Genomic DNA, 16,465 nt, shown 5'->3' on the forward strand with positions numbered 1-16,465 from the left:
GTTCCCCAGTAATTATTTTCCATTTCCTGCACTATTTAAGAAGAAGGTAAACTAGGGTCAATAAAATGGTCAGTGAAAATAGTCAGTGAAGGAGACGACTTAATAAGGAGGGGTAAGAAGTTCCATTTTAGGGGTGCCCTGAATTCGGAACAAGTACCTCCAAACTTCTCCAGGTGGTAACAAGGTTGGGTTAGGAGATACGGATAGTTGGATCGCAGCGTGCATTTGAGTGTAAACATTTAAAAACAAGGGACAGAGTCTTATATCTAACTCTCTCTTTGACCGGCAGCCAGTGAAGTTTTCTCCTAAGATCGGAGACATGGTCACCCTTAGCGAGACCAAAGACTGACCTAACGGCACCGTACTGCATTGCCTGTTGGTGCTTAAAATTTGCTTTAGCAGTGCCAATAAGTAGGCTGTTACAATAATCCAGGTGGGAATTGATTAGCGTTGTAGCAAGAAGGAGCGGTTTTTAATATTAAGACAGGGGCTCATCTGATGGAGGAGATTGATAACAAGACCACAAGAGGAGCGAACGTTGAAGACATACCTTTTCATAGATAACTCAGAGTCAACAGTGACATCCAAGGTTTTTTCACTTTTGGAGACAGGAATAATATTGTCCATGAGGATAAATTGAGTGAATTTTCTTAAAACGAGTCCCTTAGTCAAATATGATCAGCTCAGTTTTACTGTTATTTGGGGCCAATGAATTGTAGGCCATCCAGTTCTGGAATTCTTGGTAGAGATTGTTCACAGTATTAGTATCATTCTCATAGATACCAGTCAATTCGAAAAAAGGACCTTCTTGTCATCAGCATAATTAGCATAGTGGACACGCAGGCTGTCTAGAAGATCCAGAAGTGGTCTGATATAAATGTTGAACAGAATGGGAGACAAACATGACTCCTGCAGCACACCGCAGGAGGAAAGAAATAGAAGGGCTTCAAACTTTGCAGCTGTCACCCTAGATGTTCTCGGACCTAGGGAAGATGTGAACCAGTTAGCTACCAGTTAGATAGTGAGCAGTTGACAATGGTAAGTAGTCTCTCATGTAACAGATCATGGACCATCAAGTCAAAAGCTGCATAGAGGTCTAGCAACATAAGTAATGCAGGATGGCCTCCTTCAACGATTGAGGAAATGTTAGACTTAAGGTTCAATAGGGCGGTTTCAGTCCCATGGCGAGCCCTGAAGCCAGACTGGTGAGTGCCCAGGAGTTTATTAGCCTCTACACATTTTTGCATTTGTAAGTATGCGGCTCTAGCAAGAATTTTAGTCAGAAAGGAAGCATTAGTAATGGGCCGATAGTTTTTTGCATTAGCATGGTCCAAGGAAGTTTTTTTCAGTGAAGGTGTAATATATGTGTTCTTCATTGAAACTGGCACCCTACATTCTGAGAAAGACATATTAATCACCCTGGTGATCATGGAGTGATAGTATCCAGGGCGTATCGCAAGATGTTTGTAGGGCAAGGATTCCCTGCACAAGTAGTGGGCTGAGGGCCCCTAATAATGTCACAGATCTCATATTCCGAAAAATCTTGGTTGTCGAAGGTCAGAATAGATGGCAGAAAAGAGGGTTTAAAGCAGGTATTAGGTGAAGGTGTTTTTGTACTCTAACCTAAAATAAGATGTTGGTTCACAATATTAGCCTGGTGGCTGAATGTTTTAGCCTGAAATTCCTCTTGAATATTTTGACATCAAGTGGAGTCTTTAAGAATCGGCGGAAAAGGTGAGGCATTATTTTCAAATTCCTTAAGCATTTTGAACAATTCATTAGGAGAGGATTTGGCTTTGTCAATACGCAGATCATAGTTATCTCCTTTGGCTTTAATAATAGCTTTCTTATAGACATGAGCAGCAGCCTTATATTTATTTGAGGTGAGAATGTTAGGATTCTTGCGCCGCTCACTTTCCAAGGCCCTTTTAGTTTTCCTGGCTTGTGTGATATTGTCAGTAAACCAGGATTTTCTTGAGGTTTCTAATTTCACTGTTTTTACTTTTGCTGGGGCCAAAATATTGGCCATGCAGCCAGGGCATTCTGGGGAACAGTTCACTTACACCATTCCTCTCCTTTGTGTCCACCACATTGACCTGCCAAGTTCAACAGCTGGCCGGGCAATGCCAGATATTCTGCCTGGGCTTTGGCTGGTTCCATTAACACTTAACAGATAAACAAGCCTCCATACTTCGAGGGTACGCTGCAAGTCTATCTTGCAACCACAATTTGACAAATATCAGTGCTCCTTTACGTGTTGTAAAACTGCCCTCGCTGGTAACACACATGTTCTAAGGAGCATAGGCCTTAGCAGCCCTTTTTCTGATCAGCGGCATGCATGGGTCCTGCTACAGGTATGCATACTATCCCAAGCACATCGCTACCTTCCCATTGATGTTTGCGTAACTCTGCTCTTTCTTCACCCTTCCTCTCCTCTGATGCCCTTTTCTCCTTTTGCACGGCACACTAAGGTCTGGATACAATTTACCACTTCAGGGATAAGTGCTGCTAGACCCCTGTGGTGGTGACTGGTGCAGAATGAAAAACTAATAACATAAGTCAGGATTAGCAACTTCTCTTTTATGGGGTGCTTCTGATTGCATCCACAGGCCAGTCTTCACCGAGTAATCTTGTTTTCTTCCATACAGTAGGACATCCCAATAACATAAATTGTTGAAGGATTTTCTTATGTAGGTAACTGGTTGTTGTCGCTTTTATTTACAATCACACACTAACTGCTTTCTTTGTGACAAGGAAGGAAATGTTTTGTATCTTTTGGTTGATGACTCTGTTACTCTTAACTGAATAAAAATAAACGCATGGCGAATGGAGATGTCTCGATCTATTTGATTCGCGGTTTTTGTGGTTTCCTTGCTAGGCAGCTGCATTTTATTATAAAAAAACTTTTGTGACTTGAGAGGCCATTATTCATACCCTGGGTGCCACATCTGGCTCATGGGCCATGAGGGCGCATGTAAGTGTGTGTGTGTGTGTGTGTGTGTGTTGCTGAGGTATGTTTGTGTTTACCATTAAAGAAGGTTTGAGGACGCCACTGAAATACACTTGTGCATTTCACTGAAAGAAGCTTGAGAATCTCATCTGAATGATGATGGTGCATGAACATGGTGCACGAGTTTGTACATTTCAATGAAAGGAGCTTTTCCATCCAACTAAAACAAGCGTTTGCATCTCTCTGATGGATTTTATGCATCACATTTATGAGTAGATCTGCATCCTTCTCTTCCAATGGTGCTTGTGCATCTCTCTGCTGGACCTTAGGCATCTCATTTATGAGTAGACCTGCATCCTTCTCTTCCAATGGTGCTTGTGCATCTCTCTGCTGGATCTTAGGCATCTCATTTATGAGTAGACCTGCATCCTTCTCTTCCAATGGTGCTTGTGCATCTCTCTGATGAACCTTATGCATCTCATTTATGAGTAGACCTGCATCCTTCTCTTCCAATGGTGCTTGTGCATTTCTCTGATGAACCTTAGGCATCTCATTTATGAGTAGACCTGCATCCTTCTCTTCCAATGGTGCTTGTTCATCTCTCTGCTGGACCTTAGGCATCTCATTTATGAGTAGACCTGCATCCTTCTCTTCCAATGGTGCTTGTGCATCTCTCTGCTGGACCTTAGGCATCTCATTTATGAGTAGACCTGCATCCTTCTCTTCTAATGGTGCTTGTGCATCTCTCTGCTGGACCTTAGGCATCTCATTTATGAGTAGACCTGCATCCTTCTCTTCCAATGGTGCTTGTGCATCTCTCTGATGGACCTTATGCATCTCATTTATGAGTCGATCTGCATCCTTCTCTTCCAATGGTGCTTGTGCATCTCTCTGCTGGACCTTAGGCATCTCATTTATGAGTAGATCTGCATCCTTCTCTTCCAATGGTGCTTGTGCATCTCTCTGATGAACCTTATGCATCGCGTTGATCTGATGGGTGCATCTGCATAATTCTGATGGTGCCTGCACTGGTGGATGCATCTGCATCCTTCTGATGGTGCTTGTGCATCTCCCTGCGGGACCTTATGCATTGCACTAATGGGTGCATCTGCATCCTTCTGGTGGTGCTTGTGCATCTTTCTAATGGACCTTATGCCTCTCACTGGTGGGTGCAACTGAGCGTTCTGATAGTGCTTGTTCATCTCTCTGACAGGTCTTCTGCATCTCACTGATGGGTGCAACTGAAACCTTCTGATGGTGCTTGTGCATCTCTCTGATGGACCTTATACATTTCACAGATGAGTGAACCTGCATCCTTCTGGTGGTTCTTGTGCATCTCTTTGATGGACCTTATGCATTTCACTAATGGGAACTTGTGCATTCCTCTGATAGAGCATATGCATTTAACTAATAGGAATTTGCACATCTCACTGGTGGGAGCTTATGCACCTGACTGGTGGTAGCTTTTGTGTCCCATCAAGAGAGCCAATGCATCTCTATGTGAGGGGCATGTGTATCTTGGCAGGATTTAGTCCTGAATCCCGCCCAGGCTCCAGTGTGTCTGGAAAGGCAGGAAGTGAGGGAAGGTGCCAAAACTTCCTTGTCCTTTGTCTCTAGGTGGGCCTGAGTGAAACCAGTTCCAATTGGCCAGCTGGCTGTCCTGCAGGACAGCCACCCTGCTGTGTGATTGACAGCCTATGGCTGTGAGTGAATGGGAACTTGCATAAAAAGCAAGGTTTTTGGGACTAAGAGCAGAGTCCACCACTGTAGGACAACATCCGAAGCAGGAGATGAGAAAGGATGCCAGCAGCACCCTCCTGTACCTGGTGAAGCCCTGCAACTATGTTGACCCTGTTTCCGGATCGACAGAGAAGACCCGTAAAGGACGACTTCCTCCCTTAGACTAGTGAGGCCAACTAGGCTTGAGAAAAAAACTCTATTTTGGCGTACCGCCCGACTTGCTTTGACTTTCCAAGGCTGCAAAAGCCCAATACTCAGGGTACCTTGACCACCTGTGAGTGCAATGTCTTCTAAAATCCGAATCCGGCCAGATCTTCATGGGTATCCATAGGACACTACAGTAGCAAGATATCCGCATCCAGAGTTCCCTCACCAGAGTCCAGGACAGAGGGATCAAGGAAATCCTAACCAGAGTTTTTCGTTCTACTTTGGTGCTGAGAAAAAGATGCCAAAACCACAAAGAGCTGCTGAATCGATGGAAATCCCTTGCTGCCGCGTCCCACTCTTGAGTGCCGCTGCAGGAGCCCACCATATGTCTTCCCTTTCATCACCACAACCAAGGACCAAGAACATGGGTCTACTGCATTGCATCGTGAAGGCAACCAGCTGGAACAACTTCTTAATTTCAGAGGTACTATGGGACTTAGGTGCTTTATTTTTTTGCCATTCGGGGTGCTTCCTACCTATGGGAGTGCCATTTAACCCTACACTAACTTGACCGCAACTTAACTGCATTGGCCTTTACAGCTTGTGCTTTCCAAAGGTGACTCCCCTTGAGTTGCTGTGATTTTTCTTTTGAACACTGACTATTTAAGAAGATAAATCTGAGAAGAAGAACATCAGAACTTTGACTTTGTCCATTGCCTTTGGCTGTCCTGGATCCCTAAAGGCCTCCTTCTGAACTTATTGGCTTTGGCAGTGCTTATTGCTTTACGGGTTTTAAATGTTTTATACTTAAATGCTGGGTTACTAGACCACCTGCATCCGTTTGGGAGAATCTACCTGTTCTTAACCTTTCCTTCCTTGAAAACTCAATATTGCAAAGGTGATACCATATAAATACTACACTGACGTCACCTTTGGGTGCTGGAACATGCACAACACATGAATGAATTATTCACCTGCTTTATTGTTCATTTTATGAATTGAATCCTAATTTGGGATTAATGTTACAGCTAATTATTGATTTTTAAAGAATGCTTTAAATATATTTGTGTATAAATAAATACATAATTTATTTTATAACATTTTGTGTAAGTGTTTAATTTGATACTTGCATTTACTGATTTCATTGTACAGTTCTGAAACTCACATTACCCCTCTTAAGATAAGCCTGGCTGCTCAGTCACACTACCACCTTGTGTAGTACAGGCCTATATTAAAAGGTGGGGTACCTAATACCAAGAGATGAGTCTTCTGTAGTGCCACATCAGTTGGACTGCACTCATTCTTACCTAACACTGCCCTTCCTTCCTCCCTCCCTCCTTCCCTCTCCCTCCTTCTCCCTCCCTCCCTCCCTCCCTCCCTCCCTCCCTTCCTTCCTTCCTTCCTTCCTTCCTTCCTTCCTTCCTTCCTTCCTTCCTTCCTTCCTTCCTTCCTTCCTTCCTTCCTTCCTTCCTTCCTTCCTTCCTTCCTTCCCCTTCTTCTCTCATTCCAATACTTTCTCCCTTCTTTCAAGTCTCTCTTCCTTCTTACCCCTCGTTATGAGTGTATTTGTAGAATAGTTATCACTTACGGTTGTGGTGCTTGATATGGATAATAAGCAAACACTCTCTGATGCCTACTGGGTAGCACTTCCATTGCCTGCAGATCTGCTTTTGAAAATGACACGCTCCAGTGACTTGTGTGGAATGCCATGGCAGACATGTACATAATGAATGCAATGACATGCTATGGCCAGGCAGTGTATGAGGAGTGAGTCACAGTGCATTACATATTTATGGTGTTCACTAAATATAGCCTTTATTCATGGGCATTCAGTATTGGATCTACATTTTGCAGTGTTTCTTCTTCTAGGAAATGTCTGTAGGTTTCGGCATCTATTTGGGTTGCATAGAATGCACTTACCCTGTGCCCTATTCTGACTTGGCAAAGTTTATTGAAGAAATTGTCACCTAGATATGCAGGCACAGCACATGTTGGTCGATCCCATGTGCTCCTTTACCTTACAGCAATTCATATATTAAAACGGTGGGTGTCCATCATGATCCATAATGCGTTGCGTTCCATCTGCCCATGCTGTTCCTGGAATACTACCCCACACCTGTTACTATATTTATACTTTATACACCGTTACTAGTGTTCTAGCATTGTCATGACCTGAGTTTGTATCATGACTTTGTTCTTCACTTGGGGTTGGAGATTACTGTGTTGTGTGCTTTACTCTCCTCACCACTAATTATGTGGTCAAAAGCGGTGTTAATGTTGTAATTGAAACACCACTAGTTTGAATCAACTACCACTAGGTCAAGATGGTCGACCTGGTAAACAACAGCATCATAGAGTTTATTGTGAATAGAAAACCGCTACTACATAGTGTCCCTTCTTTATTTCTAGATGACTCCGACATTCGAGAGATGCAACGGAACAAGACGTACTGAAGGTGGTCAATAGGATATTAAGCAAGGTGAGAAGAACAGGAGCACATTACGAAAGATACGAACGTTTTGCTACTAAAGGTTTACTGTTGTATAACACTTCAATGTAACGCAAACGATTGTAAGCCAATCAACCAGTACGAAGATAAGGAATAGGTGTCCTCACTAATACGTGGTCATTATTGCTTTCAGGCACTGCAGACTGAAGAGTAAATAGCAGGATCTCACAGAGCAGTGTGCCGGCTGGATATATTTTTGAATTAAACGCTGGCCATTTTGGTCCGATATATATGGAGCCCACTTGACTTATGAAACTAGATAAATCCAGTAGACCACTACTGCGTGAGTACATTCTTTAACAGTCATTGTTGAACATGCAACATTACACTTTAGTGTTTGTGTAACCGTGCCTTGGTCAAAAACCTAGATGTTTATGGTTTGTTTGTATCCCCACAGGATGTTTTTTTCTTGAAGGAGTTTCCTTCCCATACTTACCAGACTGCCAGTTACTAGAGTCTTAGGTAAGAGTATATGCCTTTGCTCATGTTTCATGATATTTATTGATCATAACATTGATGAGGGCCATACCTAGTTTTATGTGTTTTTTTATGTAGGGAGCCATTTGGTACTACGTTGTATAAAGAGAAGTGAAAAACACAGAATCATCATTAACAAATTTATGTATTAATTCCATGCTGTATTGTGAGTCCACTGAATCAATGGTGGTGCATCTACAAAATCACCATTATACCCCTGATGAATTTCCTAATAATTAATTGAATAGTGTGAAGGAAAGAAACATGTTGGGTTACATGATAGTATCTGTGTAGTGGAGTGTATTGTTAGTGTAAGTGTTGTCTGTTTTATCAGGTTGATAGTTTATTTCTTTATTTAGAAGACAACCTTAGGTGTGCTCTACCTTATGTACATTGTTGTAGTCAAGGACAGTATGATTAATTGGTGATGATAGTATTTGTTGTGGATGTGTGTTAACTGATTTTAGCAATAATTAGTCATTATTGATTGAATTGTCTTGAATGTTGTAATACTGTTATTGTTATATTGTTATTTTGCATTTATATAGCACCTTATATACCATTGGTATGGTCTGAAGGCGCTGGTAGGTTGAACGCCCTTGGGAACCGAAGTTCAGGTCAGTAGAGCGAGTAGCGAGAGTCCAAAGGTGCGTGTGCGCACCAGGTATGTGTGCAGCTGGTGCGGAATTCGTGTGGCAGCTGCTTCTTAGCGGTAGGTGTGGTGGTTGAGAGATCAGGAGTAAGTGTTCGCACTGGCAGGATTTATCCAGGTCGAGTGTGGCTGCGTTAAGCCTGAGGAGAACACCTGGCTGGGGGGTGTGAAACGAGCAGAGTTTACTTGGAGTCATGGGGAGTGAGCGGGATATGCTGATATGAGAACAGTTATACCGAATGGTGTCATAGTATCTCTGTGTTCTAGTTGAGTGGTGGTGTAAAGAAGAGAGTAAGCGTGGGGTGTGGTATGATATATGTTCTTTCAAATGTTCTCTGCATTCCAACGCATATTATGTACATCACGCAATTCTATGCGATCAGGCCCGTTCAATGCATTTTTTTTTCTCAATATAGGCGGTCAAGATTGCCCTACACACTCCTGTCTGCTCGAAACACTCATGCACTGTAGCTGACCTTGCGTGCTCCAGTCTACCCACAATCTCCAGTGTGCCCCACGCATGCATTCATGTATTCCATACGCATGTGCTCACACTCATCGGCTCAACATACTACTTGTCCGCTTGACATGCTACTCGTCCGGATGTACTCATCCGCCCCCACACTCATCCGCCCCCACACTCATCCGCCACTTCACTGTACATATTTTTATGTAGTCGCGATCATACGTGAACAAATGTGTTGTATTCTTTTTGATTTGAAGTATACCAAGTTTTAACTTTTTTATATGACCATTAAAAAATGCAAGTCATTTATTCCTGGGGTAATTTGAATTTTTGTTATTCTTTCTTACTTCTTGTTTCTCAGTGTGTTTAAGTGTTTTTCTACATTACAGAAGCAGTAATATAACACATATTGTGTTGCCGAAGGTCTATTTTGTACCATGAATTGTCCATCACCAGGTCCACATCCCCGTGGGCCTGATATCTTGTTTGGCATATTTTTGGGAAATTACACAAAGAGGCGTGCTTCTGTGGTTTGTCGGGCTCAATCCCAGTGCACCCCTTATTCACAAAGTACATGAATGCGTATGTCATCCAACTATCCAACAACCAAATAAATGAAGCAATTGAACAATACATTAATCTAGCTGTACATAGGAATGTTCAGGCTGCACATTAAAACTGATGAAAATGCAAAACAATCTAATCTAGCTACACAAATGCTGCCTGCTGTAGCCCCCGTACCATGAGGTGTGGCTTTGCCAGTCTGAATAATCATACCAATTTGTCTCCTATGCTGCCTGATGGAGCCCCCACACCATGAGGTGTGGCTTTGGCAGGCTATGTACACACTAATTTATGAGTGTATCCATATGTTTTTTCCTGCACTTCACCAATGTACCATGCACTTGCTGTAACTAGCGCCTAGATGCCTCAGGGTTTTGTGTGCTGAAAGAAATGCAAAAATAATTAATTAATTAATTAATTAATTAAGCTGCAAATAAAATCAATGTAGCCATACGTCTGGCAGATATGTATACCACGAAGCCTTCAGGATCATGTACATGTGAAGATGACGATGGCATATGAGAAGGACTCTGGACACCTGCATGGGCATTATTATTTTCGTGTAAAATATCCAATAAGAACATAGAGCAAACAAATAAATATGAGGGTCTACCAACTTACTCGTGCAGTACTGGTTGTACCTGTCCCAGGCAATCACTCCACAGGAACTGATGCTGGTTAAAGCTGTCAGAAATCCCTGGAATCCATGTATCTGGCAACCTTCTGAGCCATAAGGCCAGTACCTACCAGGCAAAGCAAAGTTACATTATGAATCTAGCAATCCTCAAAGGCAAAGTACCAGAACTTGCAGGAAAAAGAGACAATGTGATTCTGGTAATTTTCAGAGCCATCGGACCACACACTGCAGGACAGAGGCATAGGGACAATGGGAATCATTCAGGTTTCAGAGGCACAGGACACCTTTGCGGAAGACCAAGTGACAATGTCAGCCTGAACACTTTCAGAGGCTTAGGGCCAGTGCCTGCAAGACAGAGGCATAGGGACAATGGGAATCATTCAGTTTTCAGAGGCACAGGACAGCTTTGGGGAGGGCAATGAGGCAATGTGAGCCTGATCACTTTCAGAGGCTTTGAACCAGTGCCTGCAGGACAGAGGCATAGGGACAATGGGAATCATTCAGTTTTCAGAGGCACAGGACAGCTTTGTGGAGGGCAATGAGGCAATGTGAGACATATCACTTTCAGAGGCTTAGGACCAGTGCCTGCAAGACAGAAGCATAGGGACAATGCAATCATTCCGCTTTCAGAGGCACAGGATACCTTTGTGGAAGGCAAAGTGACAATGTGAGCCTTAACACTTTCAGAGGCTTAGGGCCAGTGCCTGCAGGACAAAGCCACAGTGGCAATCTGAATCTGTTAGCCATCTGGTGCACATACCACATTTTCGCATGCAAAGGCATAGCAACATGACAGGCGTGTTTGCTTGTGGATTCATGTGACATAGCCCACAACCAAGCCGAGCCTCTTTCTAGCATTTTAGCAACATCACATGCAAAGGTACGATCCAGATCAGATAATTTGATGTGCCGCTGAGCGGATGTGTGCTGCATGACAATATGGCACTACACACGCCACAGCCACAGTGGTTTTCTCTGACATCACCAGCGTGCTCTATGAACAGAAAAAGGAAGTCTGTATTTGTGAGAAGGGTTTCCCTTGTTTGGCTTTAAATATATATTTTGCATTTTTATTTCAGTGCTATGTTTCGTGTGGACTGATCAGGCGGATAAGGTCGACTGACGCACCTTTTTCATCAACACTACACATTTCTCCAGGTATTTGATAGCTATAGGTGGTCCACTATGAGGCTCTTGTGGTTGGCACTAGAGACTGCTGTTTAAAAGGGGTTGCTATTGCTGTCATGAAGTAGACAGGCATTTAGTAGGCTATGACGTGTTTTTTTTTACTCTAACCATCGATATATGCCTTTATGTATTCCTCTTCGTACCAAATAGTATCTGGGCATTTCATGTGGTTGCTCAAAATGACAACATGCTGTGATTACCTCGGCAAAGAATGACGCCTCCTATCAAATAGTGTGAGTGATTGTGTTTCAAGAGTGGTCTACCTACTGGGTTGACCAACTCCTGGCATCGAGGGCCAGATCTATTCTGGGTTTTCAGGATACCCCTTATCATTATTAATGAGATACCTTTGCATGCAACGATTCTAAAGGTATGCACATTTTTCCTCATACATATTAATAAGGAATATCCTGAAAACACGTCAGGATCCCGGCCACCGAGGCCTGGAGTTGGACAACCATACAGTGAGTGACAATGAAATCATGAGCAGCCGTACCACCAGACTTTAATCACCTGTGATCCGCCATAGCTGGGAATCCTGAAACCGCATGCACCTTGTCTACAGTGCCCTAAATAACATGCATCTTCCCAGTAAACGAATTTGCTTGGTACATCCGTAAATAGCACTGTGCAGTAGGTGTATAGAGTTACTCCACATGACAAAGGAATTATGGAAAGCATGCTCTTGGGTGTTGTAGAACGATTTTAGAAATAGAAATACAACGCAAAAACCCCAGTGGACATGTGTCTCACAATGCCTTTGTCATATGCAGTGACTGTCGGCCTATATACAATGGGCCTCATTACGACTCAGGCGGTAAGGGTTTTACGACGGCGTAAACAGCGCCGACCCTTACCGCCTGAGTACGAGGTCCCTTAGCGCCATGGCGGATTTAACACCTGCTTTTAGCAGGTGTTAAAATCCATGGCGCTAAGGGACCATGGAGTTAATTACGCCACCGTAATTTACGGTGGCGTAATTAACGCCTTCCCCACTCCCATTATGCCCTATGGGGCAAAAATGGGAATGGGGAAGGGTAAATGGGGATTGGGGACTTACCGCCCCACCAAGGTCGGAATGGGGCTGTAAGTCCGCCAACCACCATGGCGTAAACGTAGTTTACGCCATGGTGGTAAAGTCACGGCCCAGGCGGTAACTTACCGCCTGGGTCGTAATGAGGCCCAATGACTCTGCGGGAGCTGCGGAAGAGCATGTTGAGATTTGATCGTTATTTGACAGGAGGCACGTATTGCACAAATAGCATTGAACAACACCAATACGTGAAGATAGTGCGCGCACTTCACCTCAAGAAGCTGGAAAAGGATGCGATGAAGGCATTAAGGCAGACTCCGCTGTCTGCCAGCGCCAGGCTGACGATTAAGAAATTGTGAGGCGTCCTGAGAGCTCTGATCTTGTAAAAGGAGACGATTGTCAGGCCATTTAAAATAAGGCCAAGGAGAGCTGAAAAGGAACAACAGAACACATGTTTCGATCAACAACACAAATGGCACTGCTTCAGGTTACAATCATTATCAGTTGACAGAAAAAAAAACGTACTGGTGATGATTAGCTTAAAAGCGGGATGCGACAAATATGTCTATGATCTCATATTTTTTGCAAAGATACATGTGGTGTGCATACGACGCCAAGCCTTCAAAGGGCAGAGACAGCCCAGAGGAGGGCCTACCAAGGAGGTACCGAACGTGCTTTAGAATTGTTCTAGAGAGACTTGCTAGGAATACGTCAGCATAGTCTGGAAGGGTGGAGGTGGACGGGAGATATGTTGAAGATGTTTGATAACTTGACGGGTATGAATATAGAGGAAGTATTGCACATACGGTGTCATTCTGTATTGTATGTAATTACTGTATCCTATGTAACTAAGATATTGTCTGTAACAAGCGCCACGATGCCCACGGGCTGATGTGCGCTCTACAAATCTGAATAAATAAATAAATAAATAAATAGAGAGGGCGCAGCTCTACGATAAAAGGCTATTAAATAAGACTGGTCTCAGGTGATTCACATTTCTGCTTTCAAGGTGAGGGTGGCACGTGGTTGGAATCACCTTCCACTGGGGAACTGGAGCAGACGAACCAGGAGAATTGAAAGGGCCCGTGTAGATGGTTAGGAGTAATCATAGCCTTATTGCATACCCAAGGCTGAGGCCTACGTGTAGTCTACCACAAGGGTCTGCAACTTGCAGCTCTCGAATGTTGTGGACTATGATTCCCATGATGTGTCCCCATTGATAATACTGACTAGGGTAGATGGGAGTTGTTGTCCAAACCATAGGGCGAGCCAAAGGTTGCAAGCCCCTGATTTCCGAGGTAGCAGATGTTTAAATGGCCAGACTTGATAGGCTTGGAAGTCTTGATCTCTCATTAACATCTATGCTCTTATGGCATCTGAAATCATTCTACATTTACACAGAAGGCAAAGGGCAGACAGCAGCAGGGAAGCCTCCACCCACACTACGTAATGATGTTTAACCCGTACGAGATTAACAGTATTGATGGAAGGTTTTATATACCATGCCCGTTCCTTTCATCAAGGATGGCTGGCTCAGTGGGTTGGTGCCTGGATAGAACGCTGTTTATCTGCTGTATCGGAGCCAGTCGTGGTGTGTCATGTATATTCTTTGTCACTGGAGCCTTGTCCAATAGTCTGCATGTAAATGAGTTGGTTGTCCCTTTGAAGTTGGCTGGTACATGATGCCAGCCGGGCTTGCACTATGCAAAGCCGTCGACAATGCAGGAACCGGTGCAATGTTCATCCATCCATCAACAGTGTTTTTTCAAAAGGTTTTTTGCTGATTTCTTTTTCTCAAAAAAACCCAGCAAAAAATATAGGGGGTTGTGGGTAAGGGCATATAAGGGGTGGGGGTTAGGGAATAGTGTAAAGGTAATACATGAGAGGAGAGGGGAGATCCCCAAAAAAACAATTTCAAGGTTTTTTTTCAAGAACAATTTTTTGGGCAAAAACCCATCGAAAAAAACACTGTTGATGAATGAACATACAGCCCAAGAACCCCGTCGGAAATGTACGTTTGTATTCATCTAGGCCTGGGCTGACCAAAACTGCTGTTCAGCCACAGGCTCTGATTGATCTACAGGGGGCAGACTGGGGGGTAGTTTGATGACTTAGCAAACTGTACACCTTGTAATCCTTTTGAACATTGTTTCTGGCTCAGTGGAATTTTTCAAAAAAGGCACTCGCGGGTCTACTTCAGCAGCTTGTCATGAAAAGTCACACACAGGGATGCACAGTTGGGGGTCACCTTTTATTGAGGTGCCGCGGGCATATTTGCAATCCTTGTGCAAGCCTCTTGATGCACCTTTAAAGATGGTGATTGAAATGAGAGCTCCAACTTTGATTCCATTTCTTCTCATTGGTGTAAAGACCAACCGGGCTTTGCCTCCGTGCATCAGTACAATGGTCTTGGCTTTAAGGGTTAAAATCACCCCATAACCTACTTTCATATTCTTTTCTATGCCCCCTCCCCTTCTTTCCATTTACTTGTTCTTCCCCTTGCTTTGCTCAAATATGAAAATGTAACTAGTGCCCCCCCCAGTAAACACCACCATTGGGAAGTGACAAGACCTGTACTATAATAATACGGCTGGGCAGGGATTTCAAAGCAGTGGTCATTTCCACATAGAGGATGTTTGAACATCACCTCCAGTACTAGCTGAATGGCTCCCTAGAGCTCTGCAATTGGTATGCCAATGTAGGTGTAAGTAGGGTGACCAGACTTTCTAAACCAAAAACTGGTACACGTTTGCAAAGTTACTAACATATATGAGTTGACAGGGTGGGCACTGAAACCTATACGTGGCTGATCAGAATGGCTAAACCCACACACACTAGAATGACCAGTATAACATTTCTTTTAGTTTTGGCTCATTGACGTCACTTTAGAGACACCTCTATGAGATAAAACAAGTGGCAGGGAATGTTGTTTGTTAGGGCTGTGCTCTTTAATGGCATTTGGGGAGCGATACGGTTGTTTGGCAATTTTTATTAATTCTCTGTTTTATGGATCACTAGTCTCGTTATACTGATTTGTTGGAATTGCGCACTTGAGTAGGGCTTTTACAGCACCCCATATTAAATTGTCTGGCCACGGTTTATGGGTAATTTCTGCATTCCAAAACGGTTGTCTGAAAAGTAAAGCATTAATCGCAGTCCTTCAATTGATCTATGCCCAGAACCATGTCCCCTTTATCAACTAGAAACAGGCATTTATGCCCGTGAAAGCATCTATCAGAAAGATAATGGGTTAATTGCAGCTATCAAGCAGCTTGTGCTGTAATAAAACTTCTTACACAAGTCCACCTTCATCCGCTTGATTTCTAAGCACTACAGCACACCAGCACATAGCCATGACATACAGTACGTATGCCTGTTCGGTATTGGTCACATTTGCTTTGTCATCATTTTTTGGGGCTTTTATTTTAACTACATAAATTATTTTAAACTTCTGTCCAGCACCATGATCCCTGTTTTGGAGTGAAGGTGTCGCTTTTTACAAGAATAAACACATGTACTTCTTATTTTTATGTTTTGGCCATTGGTGTTGTGCTAGCGCCAACTGTGAGGCCAAACGTTTGGCTTGGTGATGGCACATGCAGGTGTTCTTTGGCTATGCCATCACCCACTCCTCAGCCATGACCATGCTGCAAATGGATTGCATAGGCACCCGCTCTGAATTGCAGAGACACCCGCTCCCTGCATATCTTTTTTTTTAAATATATTATAAGGGTGTTATAACTTTATCATACGTTTTTAACCTTTACAAAATCAAAAGGAAAGAGAATCCAAACACTCTTCTGTCAAAGTCGTGAGTTGCTAAGTTCCCTTCTCGGTCCGTATTGCATTATGGGGGGCCAATCCACGTCGTGATACCCTTTAAAACGTTCTCTCGGTAGACGACTAAAGGAATGACTAGTGACGCCCTTTCTCTTTGCATGCAGATCTGCTCCCTGCTTATCACTGCCTAAACGACACCTGGATGGGTTGCCTCTAATTTCTGTTCTCTTCTAACCTCGCCTGTGTTGTCCCAGTATCGGCATACATCGATCTGCTGATCCCCTTTCCCTGTCATGCCCTCTAGGCCTAGAAACCCTCTCTC

The 16,465-nt window shown here is 43.5% G+C and overlaps 1 protein-coding gene across 1 annotated transcript in view; it reads right to left on the reverse strand.

Moving 5' to 3' along the window:
* Positions 1–16,465, reverse strand: part of RGR (retinal G protein coupled receptor) — a 186,678-nt gene that overhangs the window by 124,093 nt on the left and 46,120 nt on the right. The window contains exons 2-3 of the mRNA XM_069610816.1: positions 12,636–12,792; positions 10,127–10,248 (exon numbers count right to left, since the gene is read on the reverse strand). Coding sequence (XP_069466917.1) covers positions 10,127–10,248; positions 12,636–12,792 — 279 coding nt within the window. The remainder of the gene's footprint in view (positions 1–10,126; positions 10,249–12,635; positions 12,793–16,465) is intronic.

This window comes from Ambystoma mexicanum, chromosome 8, assembly GCF_040938575.1.
Source record: "Ambystoma mexicanum isolate Mex_15411 chromosome 8, UKY_AmexF1_1, whole genome shotgun sequence".
Classification (NCBI taxonomy): Eukaryota; Metazoa; Chordata; class Amphibia; order Caudata; family Ambystomatidae; genus Ambystoma; species Ambystoma mexicanum.